The sequence below is a fragment of the Gopherus flavomarginatus genome, chromosome 6 (assembly GCF_025201925.1).
Source record: "Gopherus flavomarginatus isolate rGopFla2 chromosome 6, rGopFla2.mat.asm, whole genome shotgun sequence".
Lineage (NCBI taxonomy): Eukaryota > Metazoa > Chordata > Testudines > Testudinidae > Gopherus > Gopherus flavomarginatus.
Genome location: NC_066622.1, coordinates 128,298,942 through 128,313,475, shown reverse-complemented (window position 1 = coordinate 128,313,475; position 14,534 = coordinate 128,298,942). Strand labels below are relative to the sequence as shown.

Here is a 14,534-nt window from a genome sequence, read left to right as displayed (position 1 = left end):
TTTTGCTGATACAGACTAACATGGCTACCACTCGGAACTATAATATAAAGTCTCCAAGCAATGTTGTCCTGACTGTTAAACTAGAAGTTAAAACGTAGCTGGTAGCTCTGTTTTGCCGACCTGAATAGGTCATGCTGTCCATTCCAATCTGTTTAATTCTTAGGAGCAGGAATGGCAATGACATATATAAAAACTATGCTCCAGGAACCAAAGTTCTCAAGTTTCAGTAAGATGGTTTTTTTGATCTTCCTCTTGTGAACAATAATTGCTTGGACCAATGATCATCATCAAATCCATCAGAGTAGTCTGAGCCCTCTCTGTTTTGGGGAGAATACTGGACCTTTTAGGAGCACAAAATCAGTTTGTTTAATAGTTTAAACAATTATTATATTTTAAAATGTTGAGACTGCTGATAGTTTAAATGTTTGTCTCTTGCTTCGACACTGCACTTGTAATGAGAATTTGCTGAACCCTAGTACTGTAAGGAACATATCTGCACAAATGTCTCAAATTCAAACAACCCGGTGGAAGAGTACAAGGGAAAGGGACTGATATAGTTATTGCAGTATATGTGGAGCTCTCGTTGACTTCCAGAAAGGAGTGCAGGCTTTGATGACTCGGTCTATTTACTTGATTCTCTAAAAACCAGTTTTTAAAAAACAGTATGGACAGCCATAGGGGAAGGAAAAAAATGCATATAACAAAATTCTACAGTGTTTTTTTTTTTTTTTTTTTTTTTACACAAGCAGTGAAGATTTATTAAGTGATTATCTGTAATATAATGGCTGCAAAAAGAAAATGGTGCTGTTAGCAGGCTACAAACTTCAGTTCAGAAGAACACACAGGAATCTCAGGAAGATGACATAGGATCTCATTCCCCCCGCCCCCCACAAAAAATATATATTGACATAAAATGGGTCTTTTGAAGCCACACAGTAAAAAGAAACTTAATAAGGTATCGTAATTATTAAATGAAAGGTGACATGTAAGTGCTTTTCTGATTATTTAAATAGTGCTTTCAACCATTTCTTTAAAAGTACCTTGGTTTCATAGAGCTGGTGCAATCTTCCTTTTTCCTGAGAAAGTTGCTTGATTTTATTCACGTGCTTTTCAATTTCTTTATTTGCATCTCTTAGTCTTCTCTCCAGTAACTCCTTTTCCTTTCGGAGATCTAGAGACTCTTTTTCTCCTCGAACATACTTCATCACCATAGTTTCCTTTTCTTGGCGTGCCTCTTCACATTTCTTGTTTGCCTTTAAAAATTTAAATTCAGCCATAAGTTTACATTTCACTGATAATAGTTTTTAATACATGAACAGTGGATACTCACAGTACTCCAACATAGTAATTAAAACATAACTGAAGGCAAGTCTTAAACTCCAATTCTGCAAGCAAGGTACGCACTGGCTTAACATTACTACCATGAGCAGTGCCGCTGATTTAAATGGGACTACTCAGAGTTGTAACTACAGGTATGTGTTTAAGTATTTGCAAGCTGAAAGCTAAACATTTTACTTTAGCTGCATAATCAGCAGGCTGGTGCAGTTGGAATGTATTTGATGACTCCTAAATGGAGAATATATAATTTGATAACTCCTAAGTGGAAATATATTTTTGCAGATATCCAGTTCCATTCCTCCGTTATTGTAAATAATTTAACAGTTACTATTCAGCTGTACATCATTTCTCACATAGAAACTCTGTGGTCCAAATATTGCTAATATTGTTTCATTAAAGAAAAGAAAACAAATATGATGTTAAAAAATTCTTGTTACACAGCAAAAGCCTTTGGTTTAGCAAAATCTTAAGGGAGAAAACAGATGACCTTCCAGCAACACAAAATGAGGTGAAAATATTATTTCTTTGTATCTTTTTAATTGTGCTTGAAAAGATCAGGTAAGTGTGCGTAATTGTGGACTTCTTCCTCCACTCAAAAGCAATGTAAATGTTGATCAAATCAAATTTTACAGGCCTCATTATTTTACATATAAATACACAAATGGAAGAGCGTGGCCAGACAAAGCATATGTGAGTGTTAGTGGCTCTACAAAAGGCTACAAATTCTTGAAAGCTCACAAGCCATCAAAATGCCTGAATAATTGAATCCCATTAATTAAAAAACATTTTGGAAGCCTTGGTGTATCAATTTTCAACATACTTACTGACTGCAACGCTCAAGCTGCTGAATGTTTTCTCCAGCAAGCTAATTCTTTAATGAGAGATTCAATTATTAAAACTTCAAAGGAATTCAAAATTACCTGGTCCATACGAAATGCCATCTCTTTATGCAATTGCTGAATAGTATTTTTGACTGCAGCATCTTGTGTTACAAGTTTGTCTTTAGCAGTTTTAACTTCTTTTTTAAGGTCTTCTATTCTTGATTCTAACTGCAAAGCAAACATTAGCAGATAATTATAGAAAAGTCAGTAAACATTCCATCAAGTTTTGTACAAACATTGCTTACAAATTAGATGTTACAACATTTTTTAAATATATACTGCACTTGCCGAACTCTAATCAAACTGCAACAATCACTAGTAACAGCCCAGCTTTTGTATTGCAATACTAAAGATGAAAGGAATTAGGATCATCTGTCAAGGGCTGATAGCACCATACAGACGCTCCCTGGGTTTCTGCATTTATAGAAAAAGTTCCGTAAGGTTTTTTTTCCCCCCCCGTAGTTGTTGGAGATATGTTCCCGACTTACACAAGCGTTCCGTTCCAGAACACCTTGCGTAAGTCGGGCAGCGTCTGTATTGAGCACAACCTCTGGACTAGAATAAGTTACTATGTGAAAAGGTAAAGAGAAATGAGTCAAATTATGAGGTTCTTATAAACCAGGGGTGGTCACACCATGGCTCATGAGCCATATGCGGTTCTTTTACAGTTAAAGTACAGCTCGCAAAGACACCCCGCCCCCCATTCTCTACCCACCGGACTGCAGGGGGGAGCTCGGGACCTCTTCCTAGCGGTGGGGTGGTAAGGGCTTCTGTCCAGCGGGAGGGGGGTCTTGAGGCTTCAACCCCACAGGGCATGTATACTGGGGCTCAGGGCTTCAGCAGGAGTGAGGCTGAAGCCTCAAGTTCTGGCAGGTGTGCCCCCACTCTCAGAACTTCTGAAGATTGTCATACGTGGGTCAATAAGTTTGGCCACCCCAATTAGAAACACTTTCCTTGCTTATGTAATGTTTCACTGAGCAATGACAGAATAAAAATTGAGAGCTCAGCATTAGGTCTTACATTTTTATGAAGTTGCCTATACAGATATACATGTCCAAAAGGCAAGAATCAGACAAAACAGTTTTGTCACCATGTCAAGGACTTAATCCTGCCCTCTAAAGCTGGGAGCATGAAAACAAACATGTAATACACTTGTGTAAGCATGCACATATGGTAACAGGTTTTGCTTGCGGTTGTGAACGCATTTGAGAGCTGTATGATTTTACTCTGCCGATTGTCAGACAAGCTAAGGAAATACCTTAAGGACTTTCTGTACATAAATTTACTGAGCAACAAAAAAAAACCCCACCCCTAAATCTGTTACTGCAACCCAGGAATCTAGTTGCTGCCAAGTTTCATTTCAAGATGCAATATCAAAGAGCTACTTGAATAACTTCTTTAAAGTAATCTCTTTTATAACCATCCCAAAGCGTGCAATATTAAAAGCACTGAAGATCTGACTTAACCGACAAATGGAATTAAACAGTAGTAACAGAAAGGCCCACTTATCATTAGCACTTTCCATTACATCACATATAGTATGAAATATGAAATAGCAAACCTAAGATTCTCATGCAATGACTGAGTGATATTGGGGAATATGAGCAAGGGACAGTGTGTGAGCTGCATTTGTTGGTTTATGCAGAAATTTGTTTCCATTTAGCTTGTAATGTTTTTAAAATGTCATTTCCGTTCCATCCATACTATGTACTTTAAAAAATGCTTTGAGATACACAGAAAACAGACAAAGCTTCTGTACCCTCAATGCATTCAAGTACTGTATAAATCTTTGACACAGCTCTTGAGAATGTCTCCTGCCAATTTGTGTGGCACAGAAATTAATAATCAGATCTATGGCATGACTAAAACGTTAACATTGATTTTAAAATATAAAAATTAATTTGGACACTATTTCACCACAGAACAAGTTCAATGTCAAGTTATAAACACATGCCTAAATAACTTTTATAGCAGTAGCACTAGCAAACAAATCCTATAAAATGTGTAATGACATTCAGCAGGATGCCACACTGGTGATATTTTGCACCAGGAAACACCAAGTATACATTTCTTTGGTTTGATACAGTTCTCAATAAGTATTATATTGGAAATGCCTGGGTCATATACAGTAACTTGAAGTATCACACAATATAATGGATCTGTATGGAGCATATATACCTAAATAGCATTCTTTTAAGTGTGTGTCTATTCTAGAGTATATTTATATATCAGAGATTTTCTCCCTTTTTCTAATTAATCTCTCAACTTGAGGGGTTTCTTTTCATTTTCACTAACAAACAGGAAAGAGGACAGATTACTGTTTAGATTTCTTCTGAATCTCTGTAAGCTATTCGTGGAGACATCTGCAGAAAATTCCACCTTCTATCTACACATAATACCTGGTCCTAAAAGGGAGTGCAACTCTTTAATATGTTAAGAGATTCTTCTAATGTCACCAATTGCAACAATGCCTTAAGTCAGTGGTTCTCAAACTGTGGATCGGGACCCCAAAGTGGGTCCCAACCCCATTTTAATGGGGTTGCCAGGGCTGTCTTAGACTTACTCAGGTCTGGCACTAAAGCCTGAGGGCTTCAGGACTCAGGTTACAGGCCCCCTGCCTGGAGCTGAAGTCCTTGGGCTTCAGCTTTGGTCCCCGGACATGTCGTAATTTTTATTGTCCGAAGGAGGTCACAGTGCAATGAAGTTTGAGAACCCCCGCCTTAAGTGGTCAACAGCTGCAGCATTCCCAGATTCAATTATAACTTTAGCCTTTCTAACTTTAGCCTTTAATCTTGAGATTATATATAGTTATCTGTAGCTGGTAGTTTAAATACTGTATTATATACAAATTAACAAATAAATAATCCTTAAAAGGTGGCCTCACACACATGCTACAGAAAATTGGCAGGCCCAAACAGTAATATCATTTTCAGATAAATGCAGTATACAGTGCATGCCAAGGTTGTGTTTTGCAATTTGAGTATGAATCCTGGTGCTACCATTTAGTCATCCAGTCATCCTCAAATGGGAACTGAAGGCACTTACAGGATATGGATATATATGAGATATACCTATCTCATAGAGCTGGAAGGGACCCCGAAAGGTCAATAAGTCCAGCCCCCTGCCTTCCCTAGCAGGACCAAGTACTGATCTTTTGCCACAGATCCCTAAGTGGTCCCCTTAAGGATTGAACTCACAACCCTGGGTTTAGCAGGCCAATGCTCAAACTACTAAGCTATCCCTCCCCCACAAAGAAGCCCCATACCCAGAGATGCTGAGCATGTGCAACTCCCATTGACTTCAATAGACTTGGATGCTTAACATTTCAGTGGTTTGAACCCAAAGACAGCAGTAAATGGTTTCAACAAACTAATAAGGCTTCGTGGGATGGAAGAATGAGTCAATAAATGCCTGGGCTACATTAGCATTGGGAGTTTGTTCCCTCCCTCGCACACAATGCTGGCTAGAAACTCCTACTAACATTAGTGACAGTTATATGTACATGTCAATGAAAGGTTAGACATCATAGTCAGCTCTTGTGTTTTCTGTACCTGTTTAATAATGTTGAGGTGCTGCTTTTCTGTTTCTGTTCGTTTTTTCAGTTCATCTTTTAACTTGTCCTTTTCTGAACAAATATCCAGAATCAGTTCCTGATGCTTTTTGTTTTCTTTAATCAATCTGCAAAGATGAAATAAAATTACTCTGCTGTCTGTGTAGAAGACAAGGAAAAGTGATCCGAACAATTGGGCACCGGTACTTTTTAACCCAGAACAGCTTTGTTGCACACCCCTATATGCAACGCTTTACAAAGAGCAGACAGACCCTAAGGCCATGGCTACACTGGAGAGTTGCAGCGCTGGTGGTGGGTTTACAGCGCTGCAACTTAGTAACTGTCCACAACTGCAAGGCACATCCAGTGCTACAACTCCCTGGCTGCAGCGCTGGCTGTACACCTGGTCTGCTTGGGGTATAACGATTGCAGCGCTGGTGATGCAGCGCTGCTCCGCAGGTGTGGCCACCAAAAGCGCTGTATTTGGCCTCCAGGGTATTAGGAGGTATCCCAGAATGCCTGTTCACAACAAACCAGAAGACCGGGCTCCCCGGAGCTGCTTATCTAAAAAACAAACACAGCGCTGTTCCTGTTTGCTCGAGAAGAGGCAGCGGAATTGCTTTGGAATGTTCACAGCTGTTTGCTTGAGTAGAGAAGCCACAGGGCGGAGGGGGGGTGGGGAGTCCGTGTTGGAGCTTGGCGTGCATAATTTGCATTTAGTGAATAAGAGAGGGGTGGGGGAAGGGCTTGAAACTTTTAAATTGATTGCAGGTTGGTGATGTGTATGTTCCAGTCCTTAGAACTTGCAAGGCAGGGAGCTGACAGCTCCAAAAATCCACTCTCTCTCTCTCTCCCCCATGCTCCCCCTCACCCTCCTCTTTTGAAAAGCACGTTGCAGCCACTTGAACGCTGGGATAGCTGCCCACAATGCACCACTCCCAACAGCGCTGCAAATGTGGCCACACTGCAGTGCTGGTAGCTGTCAGTGTGGCCACACTGCAGCGCTGTCCCTACACAGCTGTAACTCCCAGCGCTGCACACCTCCAAGTGTAGCCATACCCTTAGCTACACTGCAGCAATTGATGCTCCACTAACAATGTGGCTGGCACTAACGTAAGTGATTACTTGCATGGTCTCCATCACCATGACACCAGAGTACTTCCAACAAGTGACTCTACGCTTACAACAAGGGATGTAAACATACAGATATTATCTTCATGTTACGGTTGTGTAGAGTGATATGACTTGCCCAAGGTCACACAGGAAGCCTGCAACACAGCCAGAAATCAAATCCAGTCAGGTCCCTTAACCACAAGATCCTCTTCTCTCCCCTACTCGTAGGTAGTTCAAATGTTTTAAAACAGTTTGTTCCTTTACAGCAGTGGTTCTCAACCAGGGGTACATGTACCCCAGCCTGAGGGTATGCAGAGGTCTTCTGGGGGCACATCAACTCATCTAAATATGTGCCCAGTTTTACAACAGATTACATAGAAAGCACTAGCGAAGTCAGTACAAACTAAAATTTCATATAGACAATGACTTTATACTGTTCTATAGACTATACACTGAAATGTAAGTACAATATTTGTATTCAAAATGATTTATTTTCTGATTATATGGTAATAATGAGAAAGTAAGCAATTTTTCAGTACTAGTGTGCTGTGACACTTCTGTATTTTTAGGTCTGATTTTTTGTAAGCAAGTAGTTTAAGTGAGGTGTAAAGTGGGGAGTACGCAAGACAAATCAGATTCCTGAAAGGGGTACAGCAGTCTGGAAAGGTTGAGAGCCCCTGCTTCAGAGTTTAGCAGATTGAAGGCTGAATCAAAGCTGTAGCCTAAATGATGGCATATTTGTGTTGAGATTATGGCTACATACTGCAGCATTCCAGAAGTGATGCAGAAGACAGTTATACCTATAACTCAGGGGTAAAGTTTTCAAAAAAGTGCCTTAGGGCCCCATTTACAAAGCACCTAGGAGTCTAAAGATGCAGACAGGCACCGGGGGGGATTTTCAGAAGCACCTAAACAGGTTAGCTAACGCCAAGGCACTTAAGCAAGTGGAGGGAGTTGCAGGGCTCACTGTTTTGGAAAGGGTATAAAAAGGCAGAAGACAAGCAGCACTGGTTTGTCAGCATCTCTTTAAGACAGTGACCAGTTCACAAGACTGATCTGCTGTAATCTAGTATTTACAAATGAGGGGCAGAGTAAACAAACAGGTAAAACCCAGCTAACTTGTTTGTACACAATACCCTGGAATTACTGCCATCTAGACACTCACTGCCTTCAACTCTCACTCCCCGAACACTCTCAAATTCTTTGTAATTGTGAGTCTGGCATGTGTATATTATGCGTAAAGCAAAAAGTCACAGTTTTTTCCCCCCACTTAATGGAGCAAGGTTACCAAAATCATAGCAGATCTCTCCAGAATCCCATGCTCTGAATGGAAGTTCTCTCTGGGAGATTTTTTTTTTTTTTAATGTGGTCAGCCATTACTGTGGTCACACAGTTCTTCCCACAAGAAGTTAATAAATATATAAATAAGTCATTTTCACTTCCAGCCCTGTCAGCAGAAAAGAGTTTAAAGAGGAAGGTTAGGTTTTTCTAGTGAGCAAATACCCCTCCTGTTATTCAGAGAAAGCAATATGAAAGATAAAAGGAGAACCAAGAATTCAAGCAGTGATCCGGGAGAGAGTTTGAACAATCTTCATTTAGTAAAACTGAGTTAACAATTCTAATACAAAAATTTCTTGTAGCAAACTTTGTACATATACAGTAAATTATACATTTCAAAAGCTTTCCTGTAACTTTTTACGGTGTTACCAGATATTATTTCAATGTTATTTGATGCTTGAAGATGTATGCATAAAAATAAAAGCTCTTAATTGCTTAAAGATTTCCTTTTCAAGCCTTCTTTTTAAAATCCGAACTTGGCCATCACAGATTGACAGAGGAAACTTCAAGTTAACAAGTATCAGAGGGGTAGCCGTGTTAGTCTGGATCTGTAAAAAGCAACAGAGAGTCCTGTGGCACCTTTAAGACTAACAGATATATTTGAGCATAAGCTTTCGTGGGTGAATACCCACTTTGTCAGTATTCACCCACAAAAGCTTATGCTGCAATACATCTGTTAGTCTTAAAGGTGCCACAGGACTCTGTTGCTTTTTTCAAGTTAACAATCATAACTGGTTTAACAATTGGAACAGCTGATGAAATTCTTCTGGAGGAGATATAAGCATGAAACTGAATAAAAATTAGAGCGGATTAATTTATTGTATTTGACAAAGGATTCATGTCACCAGTACTTTGATGGACTTAAAAAGGAATTTTAACTAATGGTAGGCTGACCAAGGATTTCAGATTAAGGATTAACAAATGTCTGTTCAGTTCTTGCCACATTCAACAAGAAGTTAGAGGTCTCGCTGTACTCATTGTACATATTTGTAAATTAAATTTAGAATGTTTATAGAGCTTTTGATCCCCCAGCAGCACTCAGCTTTTTTTTTTTTTTTTTTGCTCCACCAGCAAACAACTCTCCCTCTCCCCTCATGTGTCCAGATATTTTTTTCCTCTCATCTGGTCACTCTAGTAAGGTTACTCTTGCATACACTTATTTGTCCTGCAGTTAATCTAGATACTCACTTCTTTATAGTTTGCTCCTGTTGGAGGTATTTATCTTGCACACATTTTTCAAACGTTGCAAAGGCATGTTCACCCTTCCTCATTCCATTTGGGAGCTTACGCTCTTTCGTAAAATCTGTAGATAATAGTTCAGATTCTATTTCTTCTAGCAAAGCCTCCTGTGATGATGATTGTTGAATTGTGGAAATAAGTTTCTTGGTGCAGTCTGTGTCATAGGGGCTTTCTGAATAGATTCTATTGCTAGATTTTTTCGTGAAGTCAGACTCCTCCCTTAGCTCCTGCAGTATTTCCATTAGGGATTGTTCTGTGCCATTACTTCTTGAAACCTGTTGTTCAAAATCTTCACTAGGCAAATGTTCTGCATTCACAGAGCCTTCTACTTGTCTTTCAGAACATGTATTAGCACAGCAGTCCCCACCTTCACTATAATCAGGTGAAAGCGGCAGCTCATGTGCTTCAGTTATGGCTCCATCCCCTCTTATGTCAGTAGCTGTTACATCGTAATTTGATGCCAACGATTTAGGTTCCCTTCCCAAGCTGGAATCCTCATCACCAGTATAACCAACATCTGAGCAGTCCTTCACTTCAGATGTCTTGCTTGTGCTCTCATTACTTGATGAGCCGGAAGGTGTACTGTCTTCCTTTGATAGATTGACCGGCTCCAATATGCTCTGCATTCCCGGTAAATGCTCTTCCATCCTTCCGTTTTAGGAATCTAGAAAGAAAATTTGGACGATATATTACATTCAAAAAGTCAAGATTAAAATGGGGGAGAGGAAAAAATACTTCGTTGTAAGTTCAGACACTGAAGGAAGGAGAATAATTTGGTTTTACATTGCCAATGGTTAGCCAATGTTTTTGTCTGCTAAACATTTGAACATTCACTGTTTCAACAATTATAAATCTCTTATTTAAAAAAAGGATATGTTCAGGGGATGGGGAAGGATATCAGACACTGAAATTTAACTTAATTTTTATGTAGTGGAGTTTTTTTCTCCCTTTCAATAACTCTTGCAGGAAACTGTAGAGATGGCAAATGTTTTGTTCATTCTACAGTGTTTTTTAAAAACAAAAATGAAGCACTTCCTGTTTTCAGATAAAAAAGCAAAAACAATGCTTCCAAAGAATAAAATACTGTAAAGGTTTCACTTTAAGCTTGCCAATGAAGGTGATTTAAAGACTCACAACAATGATTCCTTAGAGTACAAGGTTTCTTGCTATAGACTGGAAACCACCAGCCATCCATAACAATCCTTCAGGTAGTCCACAGGTTTTTCCTCTTTCACAGTCAGTGAGCGCACATACCTACACTAGTTTCTCATCACCAGGTACTGACCGATCAGTTCTTTGCTTGTTGTGACCCTTGAGTACATATGGAAGTCTCTAGACCCAGCAAACTGGAGGGGTTCTTTTCACCTTCTTCCTCACATGAAGCTGCAATGGATCAATGCCCAGCTACTGTATTTTCAGTCAGTCAGTCTCCAAGGTTCAGAACTCCTTCAGGCTACACATGGCTTAGCTTCTGCTCAGCCCTTGCCATGCTAGCCACCACCTTGAGCAGTAGCTTGTATGGCTTCAGCTATCACTAAACAAAGGGACATCTAGTTGGTTTCTCTTTTCGCTTGAATTAAGGGGTGCTCAATACACCCATCAACTTTATCAGGTCTGTGATCCATAGCCACCCTTAATGCTTTCCACTATAATATGTAAATGCAGCTGGAAACAACAAGGAGCCATCTGCCCTGCTGCCTCTACTAGGACCAGACAGGAACTACACCCAGGGATGGTAGCCAGCAGCTGCACAGGAGCTCCCAGCCATCAACAAGAGGAAAATGTACAGGAGAGCGGAGAGTGAGACAGACAGAGACAATTTATCGGAGGAGGAGCATGCCAGGGAGAGCATCAGATGCCTGGGCAACATGGATAGGGGAGCCTGTGGAGAATAGGCAGTCACAGAAACAGAACACATAGGAGAAAGATATACTGAAGACTTCAGCTGTTTTCAAAAAGGACAACTCACTTTTCAGATCCTTTAAAAAAAGAGACGCAAAACACGTTCCTCTCGTCACTTTCAATGCAAGATGCAATGTGCTGAAGCTGCTGAAGATTTAAATCATCGGGAACAGGCGAGGAAATAGTCTGTGCCGTCACAACTGAATGGGGGTGGCATACAAGACACTATTACCATGTAGTCTGCACTATGAAAAAGTGAACCATGCCTGCTGCAGCTCCCTTGCTTTCACACAACACTGGGGCCGATTCCTGTTGCACTCTTCCCCCAGTATCCCCTGTACAGTCTTTTCACAGATGTTCATGTTTCTGTGACTGGACTGCAGCTCTGGCTGCATAGTCTTGTCTCTCCACAGACCCAGGACCTCTGTCTACTCCAGGCAACTGCACATCTAGAACATGTAACTGGCAATGTCAGTTGCTCACAACAAGGGAGAGCTGCACAGTGCGTTCACTTAGGTGGGCAATCAGGAAAAAGTATTTCAAAAATAAACATTAACATGTGGGAGGGGAGGGGAATGACTTCTGATCTCCATGACCCTGGTTTGGTGTTCACAACTGTGGCCAGAGTGGTCACTGTCAGGCACTGTGGGACAACTGCTGGAGGACTGTTATGGTCGACATAGGTCACACAGTGTCTACACTCACATTACATTGACCTCAGTAGGTTGACCATGGCTCAACGCTGTTTGGGGAGGTGGTGTTACTGCATCACTGTAGCAAGGTGTTTACATCAGGGAGTGACAAATTTGAGCACAGACATATGTACAAATAGGTTGACATAAGTTGCCTTGCATGAATCTAATTTGGTAGTTTAGACCAGGCCTTAAAAAGGAAGTCATACCAAAATAACAGTCTACATAAGGAGTTTTACTGTCCCACCTTGATCCAGGTCTCAGAGTCATAGACTAACACCAGAAGGGACCATCATTATCATCTAGTCTGACTTCCTGAACATCACAGGCCACAGAACCTGACCCACCCATCCCTGCAATAGGCCCACAACCTCTGGCTCAGTTATTTAAGTCCTCAAATGTTGATTTAAAGACTTCAAGTTTCAGAGTATCCACCATTTATTCTAGTTCAAACCAGCAAGTGACCTGTTAGAAAGCCTAAGACCTATGGAACTCTTCATTTTGGTGTACATCTTAATATGAACTCCAGAAACAAATGTGTTTCAGCTGTCTTTTTCAGCACACTTTTGCACTGGGGAACATCTTTATGGTGCAACAGTTGGCTTTATGAAAGCAATATCTTGTTAGACAACATTCTCAACGCTTTCTGTTCTGAGATAACAAAAAGAACATTAAATCAGAGCCACGTGCTCAAAGTAACACACTTGCATTTTTATTAATCTTGCATTACAGCATCTGAACACAAAATCTACCTCTAAGGCTGCACGGATACGTTATCATTGTTTTACTTCGGAGGCAATTTTATGTTGTTTTACATTGTGTATTCAGAAAATCTGGTGTACTCAGATTTGAACTGGCAACAAGTTTTCACAGAAATTGCAGTTTTGTCTCCCCTCCCCAAAAAATGCAGTTTCAGTCAACTAGAAACTATTTGTGAATTTGACACAAATTTGCTAAATACTAGATTGTGACTTAGGTGCTATTCACAAAATAGAAGGTGGTGTTGCTGCCCAGACTGACTTATAATTTTTAGCCCGGTGGTTAGGGCACTTACCCAGCATGAGGGATGCCTGGGTTCTTTCAACCTCTCCTGTTGTCAGAGAGAGAGAGAGAGAGAGAGAGACACAGAGAGAGAGAAAAGAGCTAGATAGTCAGTCAGTCACTGGAGAAGGGACATGAACTTGGGTCTCCTACCTTCCAGATTAATGCCCTAACCATCAGGCAACTGAGTCACTTTCTCTGGCCCAATGACTAATCATGTATTTTATACAAAATGGAATACCTTCAACAGGAGAGATAGAGGCCCCACATCAGAATATTCTACAGCCCACTGGCTAAAGAACTCTCCTGCAGTGTATGAAACCGTGGATACGTCTACACTGCAAAAAAATCAATTCAATTAAAAAAAGGCGTGAGAGAGTCTCAGAACCCAGGTCTATAGACTCAGGCTTGCAGGCCTTGCACTACAGGACTAAAAATAGCAAACATAAGACATTCCCGCTCAGGCTCTGAATCCTGGTGAGGGGGGTGGTCTCAGAGCCCAAGTGGGAACATCTACACTGCTATTTTTAGCACCAGAGTGCAAGCCCAAGTCTGCAGACTGAGGCTCTGAAATTTGCTGCCAGGGCTTTTTTCTTTTTGTTTTCTGCAGTGTAGACATACCCCCAACTTCAAATCTCTGCTCCACATCAGGCAGAGGGGAGGGGAATGGAAAAACTGAACTTGCATCTCCCATATCCCAGGTGAGTGCCCTAAGCACTGGCAGTCCCACCACTTTTGTGAATCTAACCTCTCATTTTATTTGATTTTTCATTTCGGGTCAAACAAACCATTTAGTATGTCCGGAAATTTGTCAACTTCTTCATTTAACTGAATTTTTTTTGAATTTACTGTCGGTTCAAACTGAATTTCTTTTCTATTTTTCTTATTTTATTTTCTTGCTTTTAGCATTTGCATTTAGTTATGCAAAAGTAACAGAAAAGTTTTAGAATAATTTGTGTTCCTAATGACATCTGCTATTTAGTGCATTCAGCACACACTTGCAGGGTCAACACGCACACGCACACACCCCTCACATAAAAACACCACAATGCTTTAACAAGTAATATCCACTCTCCCGCTACTACAGCTTTCCTGACACACACACTGGTTCTCTAGATTCTCATTCTCTTGATGGGGTCACTTTCTCTTAACATTAGTCTGTGACCTTATTTTACAAAAAAAATGGAAGCAAGAGAGAGACTAATAATATTCATTTTGTTAATAAGAGCAACAAAATACCACCACTTTGCCACATAACTTTGGTCTCCTATTCTATGCCTCATGGTATACTCCTGAGGGCATTCTGTGCCAAAAAAAATTAAAGTTCTGTACATAGGATTTCAAAATTCTGCATATTTTATTTGTTAAATAAATGTGGAGGCTCCAGCATAGCATTAGAGAGCACAGGACACTGGCTGCACAGAGGTGGGAGATCACTGT

At 40.4% G+C, this 14,534-nt stretch overlaps 1 protein-coding gene across 3 annotated transcripts in view; it reads right to left on the bottom strand.

Moving 5' to 3' along the window:
* The window catches only part of CCDC186 (coiled-coil domain containing 186), a 53,054-nt gene that overhangs the window by 22,599 nt on the left and 15,921 nt on the right, over positions 1-14,534 (bottom strand). For all 3 annotated transcript variants that reach the window (XM_050958955.1, XM_050958954.1, XM_050958957.1), the window contains exons 2-5: positions 9,409-10,123; positions 5,771-5,897; positions 2,259-2,387; positions 1,041-1,253 (exon numbers count right to left, since the gene is read on the bottom strand). In XM_050958955.1, coding sequence (XP_050814912.1) covers positions 1,041-1,253; positions 2,259-2,387; positions 5,771-5,897; positions 9,409-10,106 — 1,167 coding nt within the window. In that variant the 5' untranslated portion in view covers positions 10,107-10,123. The remainder of the gene's footprint in view (positions 1-1,040; positions 1,254-2,258; positions 2,388-5,770; positions 5,898-9,408; positions 10,124-14,534) is intronic.